The sequence below is a fragment of the Pezoporus occidentalis genome, unplaced genomic scaffold, assembly GCF_034315485.1.
Source record: "Pezoporus occidentalis ecotype Australia unplaced genomic scaffold, CSIRO_AGI_Poc_V1 ctg19, whole genome shotgun sequence".
Taxonomy (NCBI): Eukaryota; Metazoa; Chordata; class Aves; order Psittaciformes; family Psittacidae; genus Pezoporus; species Pezoporus occidentalis.
The window spans coordinates 985,687-1,009,951 of record NW_026913748.1 but is presented as its reverse complement, the minus strand read 5'-3'; the positions used below and the strand labels follow the sequence as shown (position 1 = coordinate 1,009,951).

Below are 24,265 nucleotides of genomic sequence, written 5' to 3'. Positions count from 1 at the left end.
CCTCAACTCAGAGAGGCGAGGAAGCCCCAAGTCCTCGACAGGACCTGCCCAGGAGCCGGCAGCTCAGCTGACGCTAGCAGCGACTCCCAGGGAGCGGAGCCCGGAGGGGCGGCAGCAGCCCTGGCTGGTTAAAAGCCAGCCCCAGGGAGCTTGGCGATCCGGGCGGGTCTAGGCTGTTTGCGGGTAAAGGCTGTCTGGGCTACGGGCAAACCCGGCGGCTCACGCAGGCAGAGCGAGCGGGATGGTGAGCACTCGCCTTATGACCAGGGCCCGGTCTGGCAGCTCTGCTCTGGCTGCCCCGGCGGTGGCCAGCGTAGGCACCCAGACAGAGCCGATGAGAGGGGAGGCTGCAGCTCAGAGCTCGGAGTGTAGAGAGTGCCTGCACTGGTCTGGTGAGGGAATGGTGCACAACGGGCAGGGCTGCACTCGGTGCTCCCTGGTGGAGGTCCTGCTGCAGCAGGTGGCTGAGCTGCGGGATGCTGTTAATAGGCTGCAGGATGTCAGGGAAGCTGAGAGGAAGCAGGAATGCTTGCTCCCGGCCCAAACTGTGCAGGGGCCTCAAGCATCCACCGTAGCTCATAGAGGAAAGAAGGAGGCCACTAACCCAGGAGGCTGGGAAACAGCAACAACAAAATAAGGAGGAAGAGGACAATTAAAAGCAAGGGGCTTCCTCCTAAATCTGTTGTCCCTGCCCAGAACTGCTTTGCTGTTCTGCAGGGGGCTAATGAGGAAACACACTCGCACCATGAACAACCGGCTGATGCACTGGTAAAGAAGATCAATACTTTTGTCACCAGGAAAAAGCAGCAAGTCATAGTGGTAGGGGTCTCTACTTTGAAATGAACGGAAGCACCCATCTGTCAGCCTGACCCAGTCTCAAGGGAGGTGTGTTGCCTAGCAGGAGCACGGATCAGGGATGTTGCAGAGAGGCTGCCTGCTCTAGTAGGTCCCACTGACTATTACCCACTTCTACTGATCCATGGAGGTGCTAGTGGTATAGATATCAGTAGCCTAGGGAGCATAAAAAAGGACTACAGAGACCTGGGAGAGGTAGTTAGAGGCTCTGGGGCTCAGATTGTCTTTTCGTCAGTTCTCCAGGATACAGGGGAGGACCTTAAAAAGGCTAGAAGGATTGGCCAGGTTAATAAAGGGTTAGAAGAGTGCTGCCATAGTCTGGGGTTTGGGTATCTAGAACATGGGACTCAATTTAGTAGGCCAGGTCTACTGGGGGCTGGTGGAGCTTTTGTCAAGCGCAGTTTTGGTAGGAGGTTTGCCAGACTGGTCAAGGAAGCTTTAAACTAGATGTGTTGAGGGAGGGGGGCATCATTCCATCCCAACACACCCAGTCAGTTGCCAGCACCTATAATAAATGCTCAGAGCCAATGAGCCGGCTTCATTTGGAGCTTGGCTCAGATGCCTCTATACAAATGCCTGTAGCATGGGGACCAAACATGAAGAATTAGAGATGTGTGCACGTCTATGTGGGTATGATATAATAGGTATCACAGAAACATGGTGGGATGGCTCCTATGACTGGAGTGTTGGAATGGAAGGTTACAGGCTCTTTAGGAAAGACAGGTCCGGCAGGCAGGGAGGGGGAGTTGCCCTTTATGTTAGGGATAGGCTGGAGAGTATGGAACTCTGTCTGGGGACAGGTGAGCAGTCCACAGAGAGTTTGTGGGTCAGGGTTAAAGGGAAAACAGCTATGGGAGACATTACTGTGGGGATCTGTTACAGACTGTCTGATCAAGGAGAACCTGAGGATGAAGCACTCCATAGACAGATAGGAACAGCCTCATGCTCGCAGGCCCTTGCTCTCACTGGGGACTTCAACCACCCTGACATCTGTTGGAGCGACGGTACGGCCCAGCACAAGCAATCCAGCAGGTTCTTCAATTGTGTGGAAGAAAACTTCCTTCTGCAAGTAACAGAGGAGCCGACAAGGAGAGGTGGCATGCTTGACCTCGTGCTCACCAACAGGGAAGGGCTCGTTGGAAATGTTACTCTCCAGGGCAGCCTTGGATGCAGCGACCACGAGATGGTCGAATTCGAGACCCTCAGGACAGTGAGAAGAGCGTGCAGCAAGCTCACTGCCCTGGACTTCAAAAGAGCAGACTTTGGCCTCTTCAGGATCCTGCTTAGTAAGGTTCCATGGGAAATAGCTCTAGAGGGCAGGGGGACCCAAGACTGTTGGTTGATATTCAAGGATCACCTGCTACAATCTCAGGAGTGTTGCATCCCAACTAGAAGGAGGTGCACCAGGAGGGCCAGGAGACCTCCTTGGATGGATAAAGAGCTGTTGAAGAAACTCTGAAGGAAAAAAGAGGCTTATAAAAAGTGGAAGCCAAGTTTAATGCCTAGGACATGGAACTGCTAGAACAAGTCCAGAGGATGGCCACGAGGACCATCAGGGGATTGGAGCACCTCCCATATGAAGATAAGTTGAGAAAGTTGGGGCTGCTCAGCCTGGGGAAGAGAAGGCTGCATGGAGACCTCATGGCAGCCTTCCAGTATCTGAAGGTGGTCTATAAGGATGCTGAGGTGGGACTCTTCATTAGGAACTGTAGTGATAGGACAAGGGGTAGCGGGTTCAAACTTGAACAGGGGAAGTTTAGATTGGATATAAGAAGGAAGTTCTTTACTGTAAGGGTGGTGAGGCACTGGAATGGGTTGCCCAAGGAAGCTGTGAATGCTTCATCCCTGGCAGTGTTCAAGGCCAGGTTGGACAGAGCCTTGGGTGACATGGTTTAGTGTGAGGTGTCCCAGCCCATGACAGGGGGGGTGGAACTAGATGGTCTTAAGGTCCTTTCCAGCCCTAAGTGTTCTATGATTCTGTAAATCAGCTGGTTGACAGAAAGCTCCTGGATTTAGCAATCCAAATGCAGCCTCATCAAAAATAATGCAGTCTCCCTTCCTCTGGTGTCTCTTGCTAGTCAGGCCCCAGGAAACAGGAGGTAGGTCAGCCTAGCAATCTTACGTGTTCTTTCATCTAAGGCCACATCTTCATGCATTTACAAACTAGTACCACAGCCTTTTTGCTTTCCTGTCACAGCTACACAGTAGGTATCAAGGAGTTCAGCGTGGCAAATGGGACTAAGACAGAAGAAGCAGTGTTGTTTCAAGGTAGTTGTTGACTTGAGTCCTGGAAATCATTTCTTCTAGCAAATATTGCCATCCTGCCTCATACATTGTCAAAAAAGGAGGACTTTAGAGGTATGTACCTGTATTTGTGTTTGGATCTTATGAGCAGCGTAGCTATAGAAGCATGAAATATAGCCAAACCCCTAGAAAACCTGTGTATGAAGTCATGCTGAGCAGTGTCCTGTGTGGCTGCACTGCTGCTAGCACTGGAGTTAGCTGAGTAGTGCTACCATAACTGCACCCACACGCAGAACAAACACAAGCTTACCTACAGCTTCATACCTAGATATGCCTGGTACTGATGCCCTGTGCTACAGCTGTTCTTGCATGAGGGAACCCTACAGCTAATCAGCTCTGCTCAGCAGCTTGGGTCGTATGAGATGGCTTATATGTGTATGTGTTGCACAAACATATCCAGGAAACCCTGGAATAAACCATGGTTCATCATGACTGACCTTTTAAAAATCTGGAGATGTCCTGAAGTTGAGGTATGTTATTCTCTTGGTAGCCACAGTATTTCTCCAGCTGCTGGAAAGCATCCAGATACTGCTTACAAGCATGAGTAGGGTAAAGGCTGCTCAGCTTTCTGTAGACTTCTCTCCTGAAAAAATAAAGCCATATAGCATGGCCCGCCTCCATAAAGCAGTACATATCTGCCCTATTTACAGAGAGGCATAAACCCCAGCACTAGAAGTGGTCTAAAAATATGAACTCAAGGCACTAGTTCCAAGTTCTTGGAAGCTGATTCCTGGGTGGATGTAGTAAAGCATAAGGGTTTTTAGTTACACATTTCCTTCAGAAGTTGGGTTCTGTTCAGTAAATCTGTTTTATCCCTTCCTACACCCTCCCTTAACAAGAGGATCCTGATTCAGAAGTGTTTCTTGCTTAGGTATAAATGCATTGGAGGTACCAGAGAAATACCAGAGAGGAAGTTGGAGCTGTGGCCCTCTCCATGTTTTGCAGTTTAGGGATGGAATGAGTCAATTATTCTCTCCCTTTCTATGTTTGGGTACAGCATGAAATGCTGGTCCCTCCACCTCCATGCTGAAGCCTAGCCTATATTTGATTCTTACAAACCTCCTCCTAAAAAAGCACATTTTCTGATATTGAAGAGTGATATATGGACAGGCAAAGAGGTTCATACTTTTGCTGTTCAAAATGCCTGGCATGGGCTATGTATTTGAAAGACTTGCCAATTTCTTGAAGCATTTAGCCCATTATGCAAAAAGAGACCAGCTGAAGAAAAATATATATAACCAGATTTTGGCACAGGCTTCAAGCTTCTCCCAAACTTGATGGTGCTTGGATTTAGAGCTGTGGTTTGGAATATATTTAGCTGTTGCAAAATAAACAAGTAGTAATAGGATGGCAAGAAACCTTATAGAAATGGTTATTTTTGTTCAGACATGGCCCTAGGGTGTTCACAATTTTATAAACATTGTTTTATGAAAATTGAGATCATTCTTGGAAATGCTGGGTACGGAAAGTGACCTTTTGTTGGTTTTGTATTGTATTTTTTTTGTGATGCTATTGTTGCTATGGAGGTGATAACCAATCCCTGGTAATGGCTCTCCTCATTTGTATGAATGTCTTACACAGTGTGGGAGTAATGAACCAGAATGAAGGGGGGAAGGAAAACCTTAGGAGCTAAAAAAAGAACAGAAGAAAACAATGACTGCTGTCACTATTGCAAAAGTCACAGGAGACTGGGCCATTTCCATAGAAGAACTAGGAAAAAATGTGGAGGACTAGAGTTCACGTGTTTCCCTGGCTTATTTCCCCATAGAATACTACTGACTTCAGTGGGATTGCATAGGATCTGAACCGGTACACAGTTCGTCCCCAGACTGGAGTCTGGAGACTATTTTAAACTTCTGCACATATGGTCTCTTTTATCAAAGTATCTACTGTGAGCCCAAACATCAACTACCACAGAAACATGGGCAGTCTCGGAGACTAGTGGTCAGCTATCTAAAGCTAAGTGTCCATCCTCTCTAAGTACCTCTGAGGCAATTATTTAAGTTCCCTCCAAAGTCAATAGAATATCAGATATTTCCAGACAACAATTTAGCTTGCGCTAATGTCTCAAATAGGTGTAATGCCCCACCGTATGGAGGTGCTATCCCTCAAAGGACCATTAAGCTGCTATTTGATGGTACTTCAGTCCAGAGATGGAAAGAGAAACTACTGAAAGTGTGGTCTATGAAATACTCTAGAAAGGAGTCTCAGAACAAAGGATAGAGCAGCCACTTGACTTTATTGGCAATGACCTTATTTTACATAAACATTAGCTAAGAAAAAAGTGACACTATTCAGCTTTGTTAGGAAGATGTGACAGGTGCATCCGCATAATTTTGTCCTAGATTCTTCCTTTTCTTATACAGCTTTTACTCATAAAACAACTTAGTTTCAGAGCCTTCCAAGAAGCCTGCTTGAAAACAGAAACTCTGATCATCTCTACCCTCTGTTTTCTGAAAGCTGTATTTCTTCACTTGATTATTTTCATTTTTATAGCCATGTTGCTACAAACTGAAGGCATCCAGCAACTCTTCAGAGTGAGCACCGAGGGAATTTAATCTGTGCTACAAATTTCCCGTTCAATTGCACAGCGCTCAATTAAGTTGTGCTGTAATGCAGCTGACCTCAGGGCACAGCCCCAGGGGGGTGTGATAACCATTGGGAGGGTCTAATTTTGGAAACAGCTTTACATAACAAGACAACCTGGGTTTCTGAGGCTCACTGTTTGGGGAAATGGGCAGATATTCCTTTAAAGATCTATTCTGTTACCACAGTGGGACTAATTCTAAGTGGAGAATGGCTGGAATGACGGAGGTTGGCAACAAAAGAGAAAAACAGGAAAGAACACAAAATTAAATTTTCTTAAATATGACGTTCCCACACACCATCCCATGCCAAGATTGTTGGCTGATGGTAGCAATCATGAGAATGACACCGACCATCAATCTTTGACAATTCAAAGATGCTATAAAAACCTATTTGAGCTTAATAAAAATGTGATCGCCTGGATGAGTTAGATGCAAGGTTTTTATGTGATTGTGGGCAACACCACTCAAGCTTTCTATGGCACGGTAGATTTTATTTAAAATAAAATGATCACTGAAAGAGATGGGATGGCCTCGTGGTTGAGATTCTGGCATGTGACATCTAGTGTATGGACTTAATTCCTGACATTGATATAAACTTTGTATATAATTTGGGGCAAATTGCTTAAGCTCCAGCTTTTTCATATCTACAGTTATAAAATGTGGTCATCATTCTTCCTTTTTCCCACCTTTAGGCTGTCTTTTAATTGCCATTGTAAACTTTTCTGAACAAAGATCCTCTCTTATTATGTGCACATGTGGCACAATCCTCACACTCTGCTCTAGTTGGGTCATTTGGACATATTTATGTTTGTATTATCATGCAAATGTGTAATCATTGCTGCTTACTGAGATTTGTTAAAGTTAGTGGGAGAAAGTGAAAACAAAGGTATAAGAAATAAGCAGTCTGTTTTCTTTCAGTTCTGCCACATATTTCACATAGTGTCTACAAACATCCTTTGAATTTAATTAATTTTGTTTGTTTGTTTGGCTTTGGGGATTTTTTTGATGCCAAATCTTCAAGAGAAACAAAGTCCCAGTGCAGAAATGCTGCACCCATGTGAAAGTCACTTGCCATCATTTTATATGACATCAAAGGACAGTGTAAATAATACATCATAAGAACACTTTTTGAATTTTCCTTTACCATCCATTTGAGAGAATAACATCTATTCATGTTAACAGCAATGAATACTTTCAGGAGAACAAGCAAGGCAGGTCTGTCCTATGAACATTGGGTTAGCTGCATCCTATCGTTGAACTTCCATCCTGCAAGCGGGTGTTTGCTCCTTATAACAAAGTTGGACCTGTGACATTAATGACACCACCATAGTTATGGTTAATTAGAGAACAGTTAGAAGAAGTTGTTGGAACTAGGTGATCTCAAGGTCCTTTCCTAATTCTGTGGTTCTAAATTATACTATTGGCTCCATTTTTTTTCTGGCTTCTGATATTTTGATAGGATTGGCAGGCAGGGAGACAGTCAGAAAAATTCTGCTCTAGAAAGTGAATAGTTAAGACCAGCTCTGAGAATGGCTTTCTGCAAAACAAATGACCAAAAGGTGATACTTAACCAAGGAGTAAAATTTGAGGTAGATATAGATGGTATTAAAGTGGTTTAACTGTCTCACATTGACAGTCTTTCCTGGAACTGCAGTGTAATGCCCCAGGAACCAGAGTATAAGCAGCAAACTCACCAAGTTGCAGTCTCCTGTGCTGTGTATTCAATGCGAGGCAAAGGGTCTCCTCTGTAACGAAGAGAGGAAATAATGCATGTGTCTAAAGCAGATTACAGGTTTGGTTTCTAAGTATTATTTACTTTCCCTGCACCATGAATATTTGCCAGAATGAAAACAGAAACAGCAAAATTGTACATAAGTAACAACTTCTTAGTCTCAGTAGGTTCTAATGTGTGCATTTTCTCTTCTTTTCCAGTGTGGGGAGGAAACAGAGGGAACAGTAAGAAAGGGAGTCATGTTCTGCTTTACAGAAGAAAAAAGAAGCCTTCAGGCTTACCCCCACCTCTGCTGAAGGCAATCTAGCAACCAAAACACAGTGTCCATCCCTGAGGGATGTGATCAACACAGTAACATTGCAGGGAAGCATTCATAAACTCAGCAGCAGAGAGCTGCCTAGTGCATACACTGCATGATTATCACTAACTTCTCTGGTGGGCAGTCTTCTCTCCTTTTCCTCACTGTTGCTCCTTCAGTAGCTCTGAGTCAGTTCAGTGTGTGCTTTTGTCCTGTTTTGTGCTTCACCAGCTGTGCAACATGGTGGCAGTGAGAAAACTGTACTCAAACAGCAGTCTCTAAAGTCTTGGGAGATTTCAGCAGTTCTTGGACACCATGAAGATGATAATCCATAGCCAGTTCTACCTGTGCATCTAATTGACTCTATCAGACAGCAGTGTGATTCCGGTGAAGTTTTACAAAAAGGCAGACATATTTTCAGCCACCCCCATCAGTCCTGGGAGGTTTTTAAGTACATGGATAGAGACATGTCAAATAAATAACAAAAATATTAAATTGATTTTCTTTGTCAAAAATATGTTCCTAAACATTATTCCATGTATTTCCTTGAAAAACATCAACCTCAGCTCAGAGCAAGCCCTAAAAGGAACTCCAAAATTGAAATTAAGACATCCCATTGAAAAATCACCTCTGCTAAGACAAAATACAGCACTGAAGGAGATGTGAATGCAATCTTAAGATTTTCATCTTTAGGTATATCTGCTGCGTTGTGGGAAAAGTGTTTCATATGGAGTGAAAGCTTCTGTGGGTGGCTGAATTCTCTTTTGTAAAAGATAACCCCATTGATAGGTTGACAAAACATTAAATCTCTGGTATTTCTTGCACACAAAGATGTCTGAAAGCGCATGTGGACCACTGAAGTTTCTCCTCAGCAGTCTCGTACTTACGCTTTGTAATTAAAGGCAAGGTCAGCAAAGAATGCCCTCCGTTTCTTATACTCCAGGTCGGTATATCCCTGGGTTAGAAAACAATTTTTAGAAAGGTTTTACATCAAGAGAGATTTGTGGGCATAAATGCTAACAAAAGCATTCAGGAAACCTAGGTCTCACATAGGTTGTTTCTCTGAAAAAATGAACCTTGAACCTTATGAACAGGGTAAGGCAAAGTCTGAAAACCAGTTACATTCATGACATTTAGGTAAAAATTTGGCCCCTGTGCCTGGAAGGAAAGTAGTGTGGCTTCATGGGAAGGTTTTGGAGTTGTTCATAAACACTACAGCACAGACCAATACGCTTACCGTCAAATTTAAATGCAAACCACAATAAAAATGAAATTGAAGTAGGGGTGTCACTTCTGTTGGCAGAACAGCTGAATCTCTGAATCATTTCTCTCCTGCACTAAGCACGAATGTTGCAATATAGGGTCATCATGGACATGATAGTACCAAGCCTAGTACCACCTTGACAGAGAAAGTACACTGCACCTGAACAATACCCTGCACTTTGAGTTAAGAAGAGGTCCTCACTGGCTAGAAATCATATAGCTGTCACTGAATCTGTAGAAAGAACACGCTTTCAGCTCAAGTCCCCCTTGCCTATTTATTAACCTGTAATGATAAAGACAGATTTAGTGGTATCTGTTTAAAGTGGCCGTTTACTTATTAAATACTGTAGTTTTCTTCTTGCCCCCTCAGTGTTTACTAGAAATTGAGCTTCAAGCAGGAATCCGCAGCTATTGAATACAAATAGAGATGTGGAATCAAATTCCTTTGAATTTTACATCATTCATAATAGGAATAAAATCTGAAATCTGGCACTCTGTTATTAATATAACTCAGAAAGCAGTGTTGATCATCATCACTGTACAAATATTTATTATTCTAAAATATTCAGAATTTACTGGAACCACTTTGCATACTACAAGCCAAATTTGTCCCTTAGGTTTATTCACATAATTTTCAGTGTAGCAATAATACCAGTAATACTTCAGTTAATGAGTATTGTGTGCGCGAATCTGAGGAAAGAACTGGATCCTGACAGCATGTTTATTTTTGTCATGTGTTATGTTCATTCAGATGCCACCCTTGCTTGTCAGTAGCTGTAACAAGTCCATACGGAGCACACAGAAGAGACATTGGGCCAGACTAGCACTGATGCTGTCACTTTTCAGCTTTGTTGCTACTGTTCCCAGGGCTCTCTACCCATGCTCTGAGCAACAAGAGCCTCCTTGGGGGACCACTACAGTCAGTGCCAGTGTGCCCCAGAGAATGGTGTCACAGTGTCATCAGTTTGCTTTTCTGGCCATTAAAGAGACAGTAAAGAACAAAGCAAAGCTGTTGAGATCAACAGCCTAAACTGCCTATTTGGTAGGACATGTATATGCAGAATATTTGCTGAACTACTTGTACATCAGCTTGGTACTTTCCTCCAACCTGCCTTTTTTTGAGCCATCCTCAATGGCACTGTAAATGAGCCCATGTTGTGATTCCTCCTGCCCCAGACAAATGATTTTCAGTGCCTGAACTAACTTGTTTCAAGCTAGTTTAGGTATTTCTACATTGCAGTGCATTCTGCAGTGTAGATTTATCCGCACTCAATACTTTGGTAACTCTGCACCCCTGGTGTTTTCTCACCCTCTTCAGTGCTCATACCTTCTATTCAGTGACAAAGGAAGGGAACTTAGCCAAATTCAAAAAATTTAAAAGGAGCATTCATTTATCTCATGAGAAACAGCTATAGTGCTAGATCAGGAAAATTACCAACATTTGTATTGTTTCTATAAGAAAGATACTAAGAATAATTAAAGATGTCATGGTTAAGGAGGATGTGAAGCTCTCCTATAACATTGTAGCTTAATAAATGATTCTCAAAAATAGAAGAGAGACTTGGAAAGTTTTGTCGTACCACACAGAACTGTACATAGCTAACATTAACATTGTGTAAGTTAACAAAAGGGTCTAAATAGAATTCAGACTTTTCAAGAAGGGAATGAAAATCTTGTAGATTCTGTTGGCACCCATCTAAATTTTCCTTGCGTTTTTCAGTGCAAAGTCTGTGGCTTTGTTTCTTCCCATGCATCACTTCTATGTGATGATTGTCAGCACACTTCACAACAGTTTCGTTACCTACCTTGTCAATCAGAAAATGGCCCTGTGGAGTCCCTTTCTTATCTGTACCTAACTCATATCTCATCTGTACTAAGTTGGGAAACTGATGAGAAATGAGTGTTGGATCCCAGTATTTTGCCTTACTATTATCATCACTAGTGAAGGACTGTACAGTGCATGTTTCCTCTTCCTTATAGGATTTCTACTTATGGCAAGGTTGAGCGTACAAGCACAAAACTATTATGAGTAAAGCCCTTTTTGTAGCCCACTCATAACCAACGAATCCAAGGGAAAGCTCATCATAAACATTCTAACAATATTTTGCTGAGTACTATCAATAAACGCTGGCAAAATCCTGGCTCCAAATACCTTGTGCAAAGTCAACTGTAAATTAGGATTATAATATTTCCAATTTACTTGCTATTTAAACTTTAGATCTGATTTAAACTGAAAGCACTAGACCTTTTGAGCTTCTCCAGTCATATTTACATCTCAGTTCAGTTATCCAGTTATCCAGTTATTCAGTGCTGTCATGTATTTATCTTATTTTCTGTCTAGACAATTTTTGCAAGTTTAAGCATTATACTCCCATCTGCGGGATCTGAGGATCTGGTATTTATTAGCTCTTTGCCATTTGTCCTCAATATCATCATCTTTACATCGGCACTTGAATAAGATTCCTGGCATGTTTGAAATTTAAAAACGCAGATATGGAATATCTGAAGCGTCAAAACAGAAAACACAAAAAGCAGAAGGCTGGGGAACTTGACTCCTGTGTGGACCAGAAGTTACAAAGTGGGCATACTTCAAATATATCGGGGTGAAATAGTAAACTAGATTTTTTTAAACTAAACAACAAAATGTAAACTTACGCTAAAGAAGATGTGAAATAGAAGTTACTTCAGTGTGTGCCTGATGTTAATCATAAGTACCTTGGTGAGTAAGAGCCCGTAAGTTTTTCTCAATATTAAGTTATTCACTCTGCAGTCCCTAATTCCACTTGGATCAGACTTTCTCTGGTCCTTTATTTTTATTGTCCTTTCATGAATATTTCTTTGCTCCTGAAATTTTCCTAACAATTCTTTTTTCTACAGTTTCTTTTTAAAAGATGGAAATAACAGTGACGGTAAACTTACAGGGTGACCATGGTCCAAACTGGGATCATACTTAGTGATCAGATGGTGACATTTGTCCAGATCTTGGACTTTCCTAGGGAACCAGGGCACTGGAGAGAAAGTAGCAAGACTTAAATGAGATAGGATTAAATAATTTTTAACAGGCACAGAAAATAAAAGTTGTGCTGATGATTACAAGCCTTTTGTTTTCATCAGCTACATGTCACTGTGTGTCAGTAGTTGAATTCATCTGCCAACCAAATTGGCAGACTGGACAAAAAATAATCTAAAACTAATTTGCAATGATACCACTCTTTTAATGAGTAGTAAGGGCAAAAAAAACATTTCCTTTTAGTCCAAACAAGGTATTCTGTTTGACACAGAAAAACAAATTTATTTCTACATTTTGGGTTTAAGAAAATGTTTTGATTTTGTCTAAAAAGTAGTCCTAAGTTTTTATACCTTTAAAAATGAAAACATTTTAAAAGGAAAACAAGAAATTTCTAAAAATAAAACAGGTCAAGAAGTATCCTGACTTCAAGATTTTCCTTCTGGCACCTTTCGCCCCCCCCCCCCCCCTCCCCCCCCCCCGAATTATAACATTAGCTGAATTTCCAAACATTTTCTTTTCTCTCAAATGGGGACCTTTTCTGGTGAACAAAATAAACTGTGATCATTTTAAGTGCCAGCATTTATAACTAATGAATTTAAAATATTAATGAAAAAAGACAAAGTTGAGACTGTTTTCTGAGGTCAGACAGATGCTGCATTACAGCTCAGGAAAGGTCCATTTGGGGTCACTTTAACCTCATACTTGACAAGAGACCAGGAATCTCTGGCAAATGAATGATAAATTCAGCTATAGCTCTGTTATAGTATATCCAAGCACAGACAGCTCTCAAAAGTACAAGTCTACCAGTACACACTGATATTGGGAAATTCTAGTTCTTTCAATCAGTTATGGCCAGTTCTGCAATAAGAAGGAAGAAATAACTTGTCTGACAGATGCCTTAAGCCTACCCGGAATTTTTTTCTGAGCCTATGTCTTTGGCTGTGCCATACTGCATGCAAGATGCCTGCCCTGCCATCTATGGCCGTATCTCCTCAAAACCTGTACCTGATCATAAGTCCACAGGCTATGACAAAGTGCCTCTCTTTCCACATCATTCCCATTGGGAAGTATCCTAATTCAGGGAAAAAAGTCATGCAGTGAAGAAAAATGAATGCACACTCACCTGCATGCCAAACAAATTAAATTACTATTAGGAAGCTAAAGCTTAAGAAGTTACTCCAAAAAGAAACCAAACAGCACTAGCAGATGCTTATGTTTCTTACCTTTGTCTTCTCTGCTAGTTCTCACATCCTCTGCTACTCTCTTTAAGGAAGTGATAAGGGGACTAACATCAGCACTGTGAACTTCACATTCAACAAAAATATCAAGCATATCAGCAGCAGAGTTCTTGGGCTTCTTGGCTCGTCTGGTTTCAAAGTGATGTATCTGAGCTTCAGAAGTCTGCAAGAGCCAGATGTTCATATAATGCAACTTCTCCAAAGACTGAGAATCCAGATAAGTCTAGATACACTTCTACAGTGTCTTTAAAAGGTGACTAAAAGAGCTATTAAGTCTTTTAAAGTAAAGTGCATATTAAGCGATGAAGCTTAATAATGTCCAGTTTAGGAGCTAAAATGCAAGCAGAGCTAAAAATTAAATACCGTAGAATTAGGTAGAGATAGATGGAGATGAAAGATAAGATGCTGTTGACTGTAGCATTCCATCTGTGCAGAAATAACAAATGAGTAGCTGGGTAACTCTTAAAACCCTGGCAGAATGAAAGCAGATCTATTGATGTATAATGACACCATAATCATTAAATAATTGCAAACAATTAAAAATAAGTAACATATACAATACTTGTTTTTTCAGTTATTCATTTTTCATGGATGAGAGTGAGCACCTGGCAGGGACACTTCAAGTGCCCAGAATATATAATGCCTGTATGGTTTACAGCTCTTGTTCTCTGGATCTCCTTGCCAAATATGCAGAGAAAATTCATTGGCTTCTAACATCCCCACAATCTGAGTGCTTGAAATGCTGGCCTGTTGTTTAGTCGTGGCTGGCCACCACAACTGCTGGAAAGAAATAACAGATCAGTATCTGCTCTAAACAGCCCTTAAATAAAATGCTGACTCTTCTAAATGACTGTCCAGCTGCTCCCTCCCTCCAGAGCACTATCCTTTTTAACTTGGAGAGAACAGCTGACCTCTCTGAGCAGCTGTAGCAAAATAGAGACAATGAGAAAGGAGGAAGGCAACTGGAGGCATAAGTCAGGCAGGGAGCATGAGATGGATGAGGGAGGGTTGATGCAGAGTGGGAGAGGTGAAGGCAATAGTGGCAGAAGAGAGGGCTTGATGGAGGAAAAGAATGATGAGGTCTGTACCTCAAAGACTTTGACTGCCTTAGAGAGCTCAATCTTCCTGACATTGCAGAGGGTGAGGGTCAGGATAAGAGTGGTTCTGCTATCCTCCCTGTTGGAGTCCAGACTGCCTCGCCTGTTCAATGACTCTATGCCACGCATCTCCTTCTCCTTGCTCGCCTCTTCCTTTTGGCCTGAGATCCCCACCAAGTCAGTCTTCATTGGAGATGTTGAGTGGAAACTGCCTGAGGATGTGAGTGCTTTCGCAGAGCAATGACCAGGGGAGGTGGTGGGACTGGAGATCCAATGCGTCTACATGGGTAGTAAGATCAGAGCTGCCAGACAGCAGGGAAGCAAACTGGTTGGTACTGTGTTAGGTGTACAGACATTTATGTTAGCCATGCCAGTCACATCAAGGGAAACCTCCTGCGTAGGATGTGCGCAAGAGCTCAAGATAACCCTCCTCCTCTGGGTAACTTCAAAGCATGGCCCTCCTGCTCTGTTTGAAGGTGTCTGCAAGTTGTTCAACCCTGGAGATTGGCTCCTTTGTGGAGAGGCAATTAGCCTGAGCCCCATTTACATCTCCTAGTCAGGACTGCACTGCACAATGCCTGAGACTGCCCTTCCTTCCCATCCCCTCTTAACTCACTGAGGCCCTCTCTGCATTGAGCATGCCCTCAGGTAACAAAAGGGCCTCTTGCCCCAAATCCCAGCCCAATCCAAGTGGTGTTCCCTCTGCACAGACACCATTGTGGGAGTGCCAGAGAGACCTGAGCCAGACTCAAAGTTTATTGCCTACTTCTTAGGTTTTTCTGCCCAGAAGGTCTGTCTGACCTGTTCTGCCCTAGCTCTACAAGAGCTGAGTGTTGCCTCTAGACTTAGATCATCTTTTGGAACTTACTTCTGTAATGATTTTATCTCCAGTGAAGTAGACTCTCAAAAAGCCCAGGGTCACATTTTTCTAACAGCTAGTAGGGCAATCTCAGAGTGGGCATCAGCTCTGCTCTTGCCAGGGCATGGTATCCCTTGACATCCACAAACATATTTCTGGGTATGAGCACCTGTATCTTCATACCCCAAGTTACAGTGTGCTGGAACCCCTGTGAAAGTCAACTTACAGATCTACAGAGAAGACTATCTTTTGTCCTCCCTTTGCAGATGGAGCCACTTCTTATGTGCCCCCACCTGATCCTGTAACTGGGTCACACCCCACAATTCTATACTGCTTTTGCCTCCTCCATGGCCAGAAAAGATAAAGACAGTGCAGAGAAATTTTGTTCTCCAGAGACCATGGCAGCACCATGTTTCCCCTTTGCCCAAAACAGAGCACTGTGAAGATCTCAGTTTCACCATTATTGCCTGGCTTGAGACAGACAAACCCCAGGTGAATTTTGGAGCACCATGCCCAGAAGGCAGGTCTCAGTGTCCTGAGGAACATCAGCCCACCCAGACCTCAGGCACTGCGGGCTTTGCAGGGCATGGTGAGTGCCAGACTGAGAAGAGATGCTCCCTGTCCGGGCCTATTCCAGGTCCGGATGCTGCCCGCGGGGAGGGCAGAGTCGGGCAAGGTGGGGCAGGGCAGGCAGCTGTCCGCGGTGCTGAACCTGGCCTGGCTCTGGGCTTTGGCACCCTCCGCTTTGCGGGCGGCTCCGGTCGTCCCGCCCCTGGCCTGGCTCGGCTCATGTCCCGGGTGAAGTCCGGGAGGGCAACGGGGCACTTCAGAGGCGGCTGAATTGCAGCTGCAAACTGGATGGGGCAGGGGAAGAAGAGGGGTGCCTTAAGGGGGGAAAAGGGCTCTTCCCCCTCCTACATACCCCCAGCAGTGGAGACAAGAGAGGGCATAAGAAAACAAGCCGAGCAGAGTCTATGTGAGTCCAAACTGGGTCTTTCCCATGCATCCCCACATCCAGGCCACAGCCATGGCACAAACAACAAATGCACAAGGTCTCCTACTCCAGCTACATGTGGACATGTATGTGAAGGCCATAAAGCTCAAGATGCATGTTTAAGACACTGGTCACAAGTACAGGCAGATCAAGGACATCAGGCTTCTGTGGCTGTCTTTTATGCTCTAGTGTGAGAGTCCTGTCTCTACGTGTTTGTACAGCATACAGCTCTAATCATAGTTCTGCATATGAATTGAGTCTTTTTTATAGAGCCAGAATGTGGGCAGAGCTTACGGCACAGCTTTGTAGCCCGCTGCAATAGCAGCACAGAAAGCTCTGGCTCTCCAGGTGGTTAAATGTCCTTGCCTAGCCTATAGACACTCCAATACAACCTTGAATCCATGCTTGGGACAGGCCCAGGAAGGTCTCATTCATGATGTAAGTCAGCTCTGATGAGACATTCTGGAGTCCTAATTTCAGCACTTTCAGGGACCTCTGGGAGTGCAGAGGAAAGATCTCAGGCTGGGTGCTGCAGTTTAAAGGGTTGTAAAAGGATGGGAGCACAGTATGTCATCCTTTTACATGGGGACAGGCAGATTCTCCCTGCAGAAGGTGGGACTCTCCCGACCAAGAGTAGGCTCACCCCTCTCCTGCAGCCACTGGAGTGGGTGCTTTGAATGGCTGATCACCGCAAATAACCTGCCCAATTTTGATTTGTTAATATTGTGGGTGTCTCCATACTGTATGACCTCAGTGCTATTAATTTGAGATGGATATGGCATTAATATTTCTGTTTATTTAGATTAATTCATATGGTTACATTTGAACATCAAGAAAGTCTTCTCTGCCAGCATAGTTTGAAGCCACAAAGAGACAGGTTTTCAAATAATGCACTCCTGTGGAGCCCTCCTGTGCTTAATCCCTCTTTCAATAATTTCCATGCCCTTAGGGGAATGAAGTGTCCCTTCTCCAGGCTGCTGCCAGATCTAGGCATCTTAAGACACCCAGAGGAGACCACCTCCCTGTGTCACCTGTGCTGACAAGCCCTCCCACCACCACCACCACTGACCTTGGCCAAGGTCACTGGAAAGAAAAAGAGCCTTGTGAAAGGGCTTTTCTAATCACCTAAACAGAGCTGGAGATAGGGAGATCAAGAAATGTGATCACAGTGGGGTAGAAGAGAGGAAGATTACTCACCAGATTAGCTTGGGATAGGTTAGTCAAAGTAGCATACAAAGATTTACAGAGAATGAACAGATAGAGCAAGCAAGGCTTTGATGTATATTTCTAGGCAATTACACACGTCAAGAGATACATTTTTTTAATAGCACTTTAATGATCTTGTCTGGATGTGTGATAGTCAGTCAGTCCAAGAAAGCTTTCTTTGTATTGCGGCACACACCTCTAATGGGCATTCCCACCTACCTGGGTATTTAATTCTGAACGACCTGTGTGGTTACCTTACAAAGAGGAGTTACACTGGCTACGTAATACAAAAAGCATTTTGCTACACAACATGAATTTTCCTTAAGCATGAAATAAGAATCCTCCCATGAATAAGTACTGTTTAAAATGCAAGTTATTTGTACTAGTTAAAGCTAATTTGCTCTGCAAGTGTAAAAGTAGAGGTACAGAGGGCTAAGCAGTATATGTATACCCCCTGAAAGGTGTAGAGCTTGGGACTCCACAGAAACATTGCACAAAATTGAGGGACTGAGGGGAGAATGACTTTGAGAGAAAGCAAGGTGGATTAGTCTGCCTGTGGGCCCAGTGTGGTAATGCAGCCACACAGCTGCAGCAGACTATAGCTCTGCATGGTGGAGATCTCTCTCTTCTGTTAACCTTTGGCACAAGACTTACGGAGGCTTTCCCCAGATTCCCAAAAATAAGGTCATTTTTATGCATTAGTGAGAAAAAATTATAAGTGTCTGAAGGCTAAAAGTGTCAAGGGTCATCTGCAAATGTCTGTTTTTTTGCTAATCTCTAGAAATTAAGATATATATCATAGGCATTCATGCAGTGTACAGGAAGATAATAGGCAGAGGCTAGATGAAGACTGGGGCTGCACAAGGCAGTTTCTAGGCAGTAGGCAATGACTGATATGTTACAGCAAATCTTCATTTTATCTTCTGGAGGGCATTGCAGAGGATTCCCATCTCACCTGCAAAGGAAATAATCAAAGCAGTTAATTCTACAGCTAGCTGTTTCTAACACTCCTGTATATATTTACCCTTTCTATCATTCATTCCCTGAAAGAGTAAGGTGAACAAAGAAGTGATGGATTGGACACGTGTATTAGGGTGTTACTGGAATAACGTCTACAGAGTCAGGTCTTTGCCTTCATCAGCCATACAAGGATGGCTCACTGGATCAGGGGTGCTGGCTCTCCACAGGCTAGCCAGTGTTAGGGGGCAAATGTATCAGGAAAAAGGCTACAATGGCAAAAGGAAATGGAATTAAAGCCAGGCTTTTCCTTTTGCTCTTCACTGAGAACAGATAGAGCCACCCATCAGAATCCATTGCAAAGCCTTTTGGACTTTTCTAGCACTGTCTCCAAAACTGGGTATTTCATATGTAACAAACTACAGTCAAGTGGAAATGCTATTTTGAATCTTGAATAGAATTAGGAAGCATTTTTGCACGAGAAAGAAGATGTGTGCCACTTTATCTTGGTCAGGCTCAAAGCATTAAATGTAACCAAACAAAATCTGGTTTGTGGTTTCTATTTCTGATCCAAGTTTTGAGGAAGTCAGGGTAAACAAATCTGTAGTTCCTTACTATTGATAGTGTCAGCTAAGTTCTTCAGCTGCTTTGCATTGTCCAAGACTTCAATCCTCTGGGTGTAGGGATTGTACCGAACAGAGAAAGGACGAGGGATCATTTGAGCAAATTTCCTGAGGCAAAAATACAAAAACACATACAAACTTGAAAAGCTCCTTTTTTTTCAGTAACTCACTCTTTTCTCGGTGTGTGCATTTGTTGATGAGGGGAATAAAAAAATCTATGACAGCAAATAACTGAAATTCCTGCTGAGTCAACTGAGACCTACAGCGTTCTATAATAAACTTGAATTTGCATTTGCCCTTACTACCTTTGTTGTTTTCCAAACATGACTAGTTATGCTATTGGCATGGCAACGCTGCTCCTGATATAGGCCAACTATGTAGCTATTGGGATTTGCCAAACTTGAAAACCTCATTTTCCCTTCAGTAATGCAAAATATAGGAAACCTGCAATTTCTGGGAAAATAAGGGCAAGTACTTATGCCATTCTGGCATAAAAGGAGCAAGCAGAGTGCTAACTTCTGGCATGTTTGGTAGTGGCTTCTAGGTCATTACAAAGATAGGAGATAGATAGCCAATGGAGCAAAACAGCATTCTTGCCACCCTTTATTTGCAGCCTTCCCTGCAGTAAAATAGTTAATTCCATGGCAGAAGTATTAAGATTTTTGAAAACATTAATTTGCATAATCACAGAACTGTGGAAAGGAGGACTCTGAATGGGATGAAATAGTCAGAGTCAGAGCTATTGTTCCAGGCTCCTTGTAGACCCCAGCAGGATACTAGCTTATGTATCTGCTTTGGATTAGTGAAGTTATTGCTGAAAGAGGAAGGAAAGCACGCAGGAGTTGATTATGTAGCCCCACTATACAGAGTGTGACTCAGCATGGTAAATCCCTTATGTCCAGAACAGTGGAATATGCTGGGTGCCACCGCCACATTGCTCCTTCAGTTTAGCCCTAATTATTATCAGCTAAGGCCATTGTCTCAAACAAAATTCAGTGTGAGCAAGCCACAAGGTGTGACAGTGGAAAAAATTATATTTGCTATGATGAAAGCGTTCCGTGGCACCAGTCCAGTTTTTCTTAAGGGTAGAGATCCACCTTAGAAGCCAGTCTGCCTAAATCTCAGCTGAAGGTGAGATCCTAATTAGAAGATGAATGCCTTGAGCTGAAATATTTTAGGTCAGCCTCAGAATAATTTTTCAGGGAGGTTTTCTATTACACACAAACACACAAGTCCAGGTGCAAGCCACAGACAGAGGCATTGGACCAACCTGCAGACCTCTATTTCAGTTTAACCACTTTTCCAATTTGGTCACTGAAACAGATAAAAGAATTTCCAAGATAGTTTGTACAGAGTAAGGCTGCATATTCCACTTTCTCAGGGAACTCGCTCTTCAGTTAGAGTATACAGAGAAGATGATAGAAACTGTGTGCGAGATACTAATAGCACAAACCAGAAGAGAAGGCCATATTTTTTTAGGTATTACACCAGAGAAAAGGGCAGAAGGAGATGCTGTAGGCTTATGAAGACTGAAGAAGCAGCAGGGGAGGTAGCTAGGAAGCCCTTAGAGCTGGGAAGCCTGGGGCAGCAGAATATCTTAGGTGTCAGTATGTGTTTATCTGTGAATGGGAGAAAGAAGGCAAGAGAAGACACTGTAGGCCTGGGACAAGTCCCTGTGTGGCATCTCCATGTGAAAAATTTGTTGAGTGCGAACTAAGGCTAACCCCCAGTAGCTTGACTAACATCCAGAAATATAGTGGTGGTTTTCTTAAACAGGAATAAAAATACTGCTGTGAGGTAGAACCCAAGCTGAACCCCAAATACAATCTGAGCCATTCCTGTTTCAAGAACCAGAGCTGAACCTGGACCATTTTTTTCAAAATCTTGTTGAACTTGAACTGAATCTGTATTTCAGTCACAGATGACTGAAAGATTTACTGTGTAGCCTTGTTGTCTTGTAAACACATGGCTGGTAACAAGCTGGAGGCTCGGTATAAAAGTAACCACACAGGCCTCAGGATTGGGGTTATTAGGCTTCCTTGCAGTTTTGTTTAGCTTTAATAACAGTTGTCTAATGACCATGTAGCTATTACCTAATTTGTTTTAGTTTTGTTTAATTCTCAATAATTTTGCGTTACAATGTCTTTTTAAAATATTTTTCACATAGGCAGGAATCACAAGTAGTTACACTGTACATAGGGAACTAAGTCTGAACCTAAAGTAATGATGCACCATAAAGAAGCATGTGCTGATAACAGAGACCTTAAAGGTATGAGCATAGAATGCTGGTCCCCAGGCTATCAACAACTCCCCACTGGTCAGTTATTCACAGCAAAGCAAACTTAGGAGCTGAGGAGAAAAAAGGACAAAGAAAAAATTAACATAAATAGTAAATTAACACAGATTTGCAGACCTATGTAGAAAGAGCAAGATGTAAAGCATGTCAGAAAACATAAAAATGGCCCTGAAGAAACCTTGGGATGAGGAGAAAGAAAGAAAACATCCACACCAGCCACCTTCTCGCAAAAGAGAGGAAGGAACTCCCTTAACTAACATCACAGTACTGCTCTGAAGACCTGAAGATGCTGATTGCTTGAGAACTTCATCCCCCACCACAAGACCGAAACTATTTACTTTAGGCACAAAAGACAGAGAAAAGAAGTAGATACTAGGATATTTTTTCTACAAGAACTTTTAACTATAGTAATATTATTAGACACCTGCTCTATATTAGTTAGCTAGCCTTGATCCTAAATGTTAGTATCATTGCTATTGGACTAATAACTTTTTGTTTCATTTTGGTTATACAGGAAATCTTAAACTAACCACAAATTCTTGGCTTTATGTATAAGGTAACAAATGCTTCATCTCTTTAAGCACTGCACATCTTTTTCTAATGTCTCTCAAAATGTTGCTGTCAATCCAAGATTTATTATGGCAATGGGATCCACTGTATTGGCAATGGACAGAAAACTGGGTCTTCTCTGGAATGACTGGATTACCTTAGCTTTTCTTTTGCATCTTTGAAACTTTCAGCAACATAGTAGATTGGCTGGAACTCAGTAACAGGGTACTTCTGCACAGCAGTCTTTTCCAGGACAAGAGGCTGAATCTCAGGCTTACTTGATAGACAATACTACAAGCAAAAAGGTAATAAATATATTTCAGTTTAGAAGAGCTAAGAAAGAAATATAAAGCTCCTGAATACCACCCAGTTTCAGACAGGAAAGGGTTGCTCCTGTGGAATACAATGACAATGTCACTTGTTAGGACAGAAGCAGAAATGAGTCCCCTGTGTGTGTATACACTGACATATTTATTAGAACTCTTCAGTGAAGTATGACATTTTGTGCTACTTCTATGCACAAAGTATGAAGCAAAATAAGGATCTGAAGACATTCAGAAGAGAAATTTGAGCAATTATAAACACCTTTGAAATGCTGTTTTATGGAACACACCTGCAGCTCCCCAAATGAAGACAGCAGCCCTGCACCATATGCCTTGAGTGAGTCGCCTTCCTTACATAGTCCAAACTCCACTGTAAACCAATAAACCTAAAAAGAAAATTAGTCAGAAGCATATGATTCCTTGACCAAAAAGAACAGGTGCACATCATTGATTTGATTACATTTGGAGTTTAAGTTTCTATTTAAAATGTTGCCATATGTCAAATATCAACTATATAAATACAATAAATGTCCCCACAGACTGAAATTCTTCTCCTGAAGGGGCACAGTGCTAGACTCAATGTGTCTGTGATTCAGTTCAGTTTCCTGACTAACACAGTTGTGTTTTATTGTGCTTACATTTGTCAGCAGAGAAGAGACAATGAAACTATGGCAATAAAATTTCATTTTGGCTGGCTGACTGAAGTTTGAACCTTAGTTGACAGAAGTTTGTGTCCTGTTTCACACAGAAGGCATCTAGCTGCAGCAGCAAGAGAGGGAATGGGCTGTTAGTGCAATATTGAAGGAAGATGGTGTGTGGCCTAGCTTGGTTTCTTGGTCTGTCATTTTGAAGGGATACCTGCTCTGGCTCGGAAGAACTACCTCATGTATTCGAAGCAGTGAAGATGGTGCAATGCTTTGCTCAGGTCAGTTGGTGCTGGGAACACTAATCTTAGAGGCATACGCTTGTTTTTATTAGAAGTTTGCAACTCTGGGCCTCAGCAGCCTCAGAGTAGGATTCAGGTGAGCCACACTGACTGCAGAGGACATTATCTACCTGGCAGGGTGGAAGAGAAGAAACACTTGCAGGTAAAATAGAAGCTGTCTCCTGAAATTTCCTGTGAGGATGTAGTAACACGTACTCTCTTCTTGCCCAATATGTTTGTGCTGGAGGAAATCTTGTCTGGGCTTCTGTGTTTAATCAGATCTGTCACTTTGAATAAGAGGTGCCAAAGCTATTTTTCTTTAATGTGACTGTTTCAGGGTGGGGTTTTCCAATCATGGGCTTTACTCTGTTTCCATTCAGCTCTATGGGAGTTCTATCAGTGACTTCAGTGGCAGCAGAATTAAGACAACATAGGGCACTTCTTTGGAAAATTGAACCCTCATTTATTAAATTACCGTAGCAAGTTTCTCGATGAAATCATCCGGAGCTCCCAGAGATGCCAGTCCAATTTCCTGTAACAATAAACCATTATTCTTCAAGCTGTTTATTACAAACATTCTTCCTGTCTTGTCTTATGTAATTTCTCACATTTTAAATGTTACCATCGCTTACTACCACACACAAATGTTTACAGGACATGTTCCTATCACGCAACATCAACTTGAAACCAGAAATCTCTCCAGAAATGAACAAAGGGTCTTGTCCAAATGTTATTTACAAGGCATGATCCTTTGTGCCCAGTACAAAGCCCATTGAGTTCAAATAAAATTCTCCTCTTGCTTTGACAGGCTTTTGATCAAGTATACAATGCACATCTGAGAGAATGATATGGTCAAAAGGAGGTAAATCAATCACACCCACACACCTTAAATATTTCTCTTTGTTCTGTGGGACTGTGATTGCATGAATTTTTCTGGAGTCTTGAATGAGCTACTTTTTCTGAATGACGGGCATGATTTGAAAGAACTTATTCATACCTTGGGCGTTAATGCAGACTTTCCTAGGAGGTGTAGCTGGATTCAGAACACAGCCACAAAAGACTGTATATAACCAAGTTTCTTTCTTGGTTTGCCCCAGTGAGGACTGTGCAATGCAAAAATTGGAGCACCACACACACACACACCAAGA

General features: G+C 42.6%; 2 protein-coding genes across 2 annotated transcripts in view; both read right to left on the bottom strand.

Moving 5' to 3' along the window:
* LOC134162491 (tyrosine 3-monooxygenase-like) overlaps nt 1-13,561 on the bottom strand; it is a 35,538-nt gene extending 21,977 nt beyond the window's left edge. The window contains exons 1-5 of the mRNA XM_062616353.1: nt 13,274-13,561; nt 11,960-12,048; nt 8,665-8,732; nt 7,442-7,492; nt 3,597-3,742 (exon numbers count right to left, since the gene is read on the bottom strand). Of these exons, the coding sequence (XP_062472337.1) occupies nt 3,597-3,742; nt 7,442-7,492; nt 8,665-8,732; nt 11,960-12,048; nt 13,274-13,472 (553 nt within the window). The 5' untranslated portion in view covers nt 13,473-13,561. The remainder of the gene's footprint in view (nt 1-3,596; nt 3,743-7,441; nt 7,493-8,664; nt 8,733-11,959; nt 12,049-13,273) is intronic.
* Nucleotides 13,562-17,870: 4,309 nt separating this feature from the next.
* PAH (phenylalanine hydroxylase) overlaps nt 17,871-24,265 on the bottom strand; it is a 38,820-nt gene continuing 32,425 nt past the window's right edge. Inside the window, exons 9-13 of the mRNA XM_062616352.1 lie at nt 23,593-23,649; nt 22,483-22,578; nt 22,027-22,160; nt 19,017-19,132; nt 17,871-18,399 (exon numbers count right to left, since the gene is read on the bottom strand). Coding sequence (XP_062472336.1) covers nt 18,356-18,399; nt 19,017-19,132; nt 22,027-22,160; nt 22,483-22,578; nt 23,593-23,649 — 447 coding nt within the window. The 3' untranslated portion in view covers nt 17,871-18,355. The remainder of the gene's footprint in view (nt 18,400-19,016; nt 19,133-22,026; nt 22,161-22,482; nt 22,579-23,592; nt 23,650-24,265) is intronic.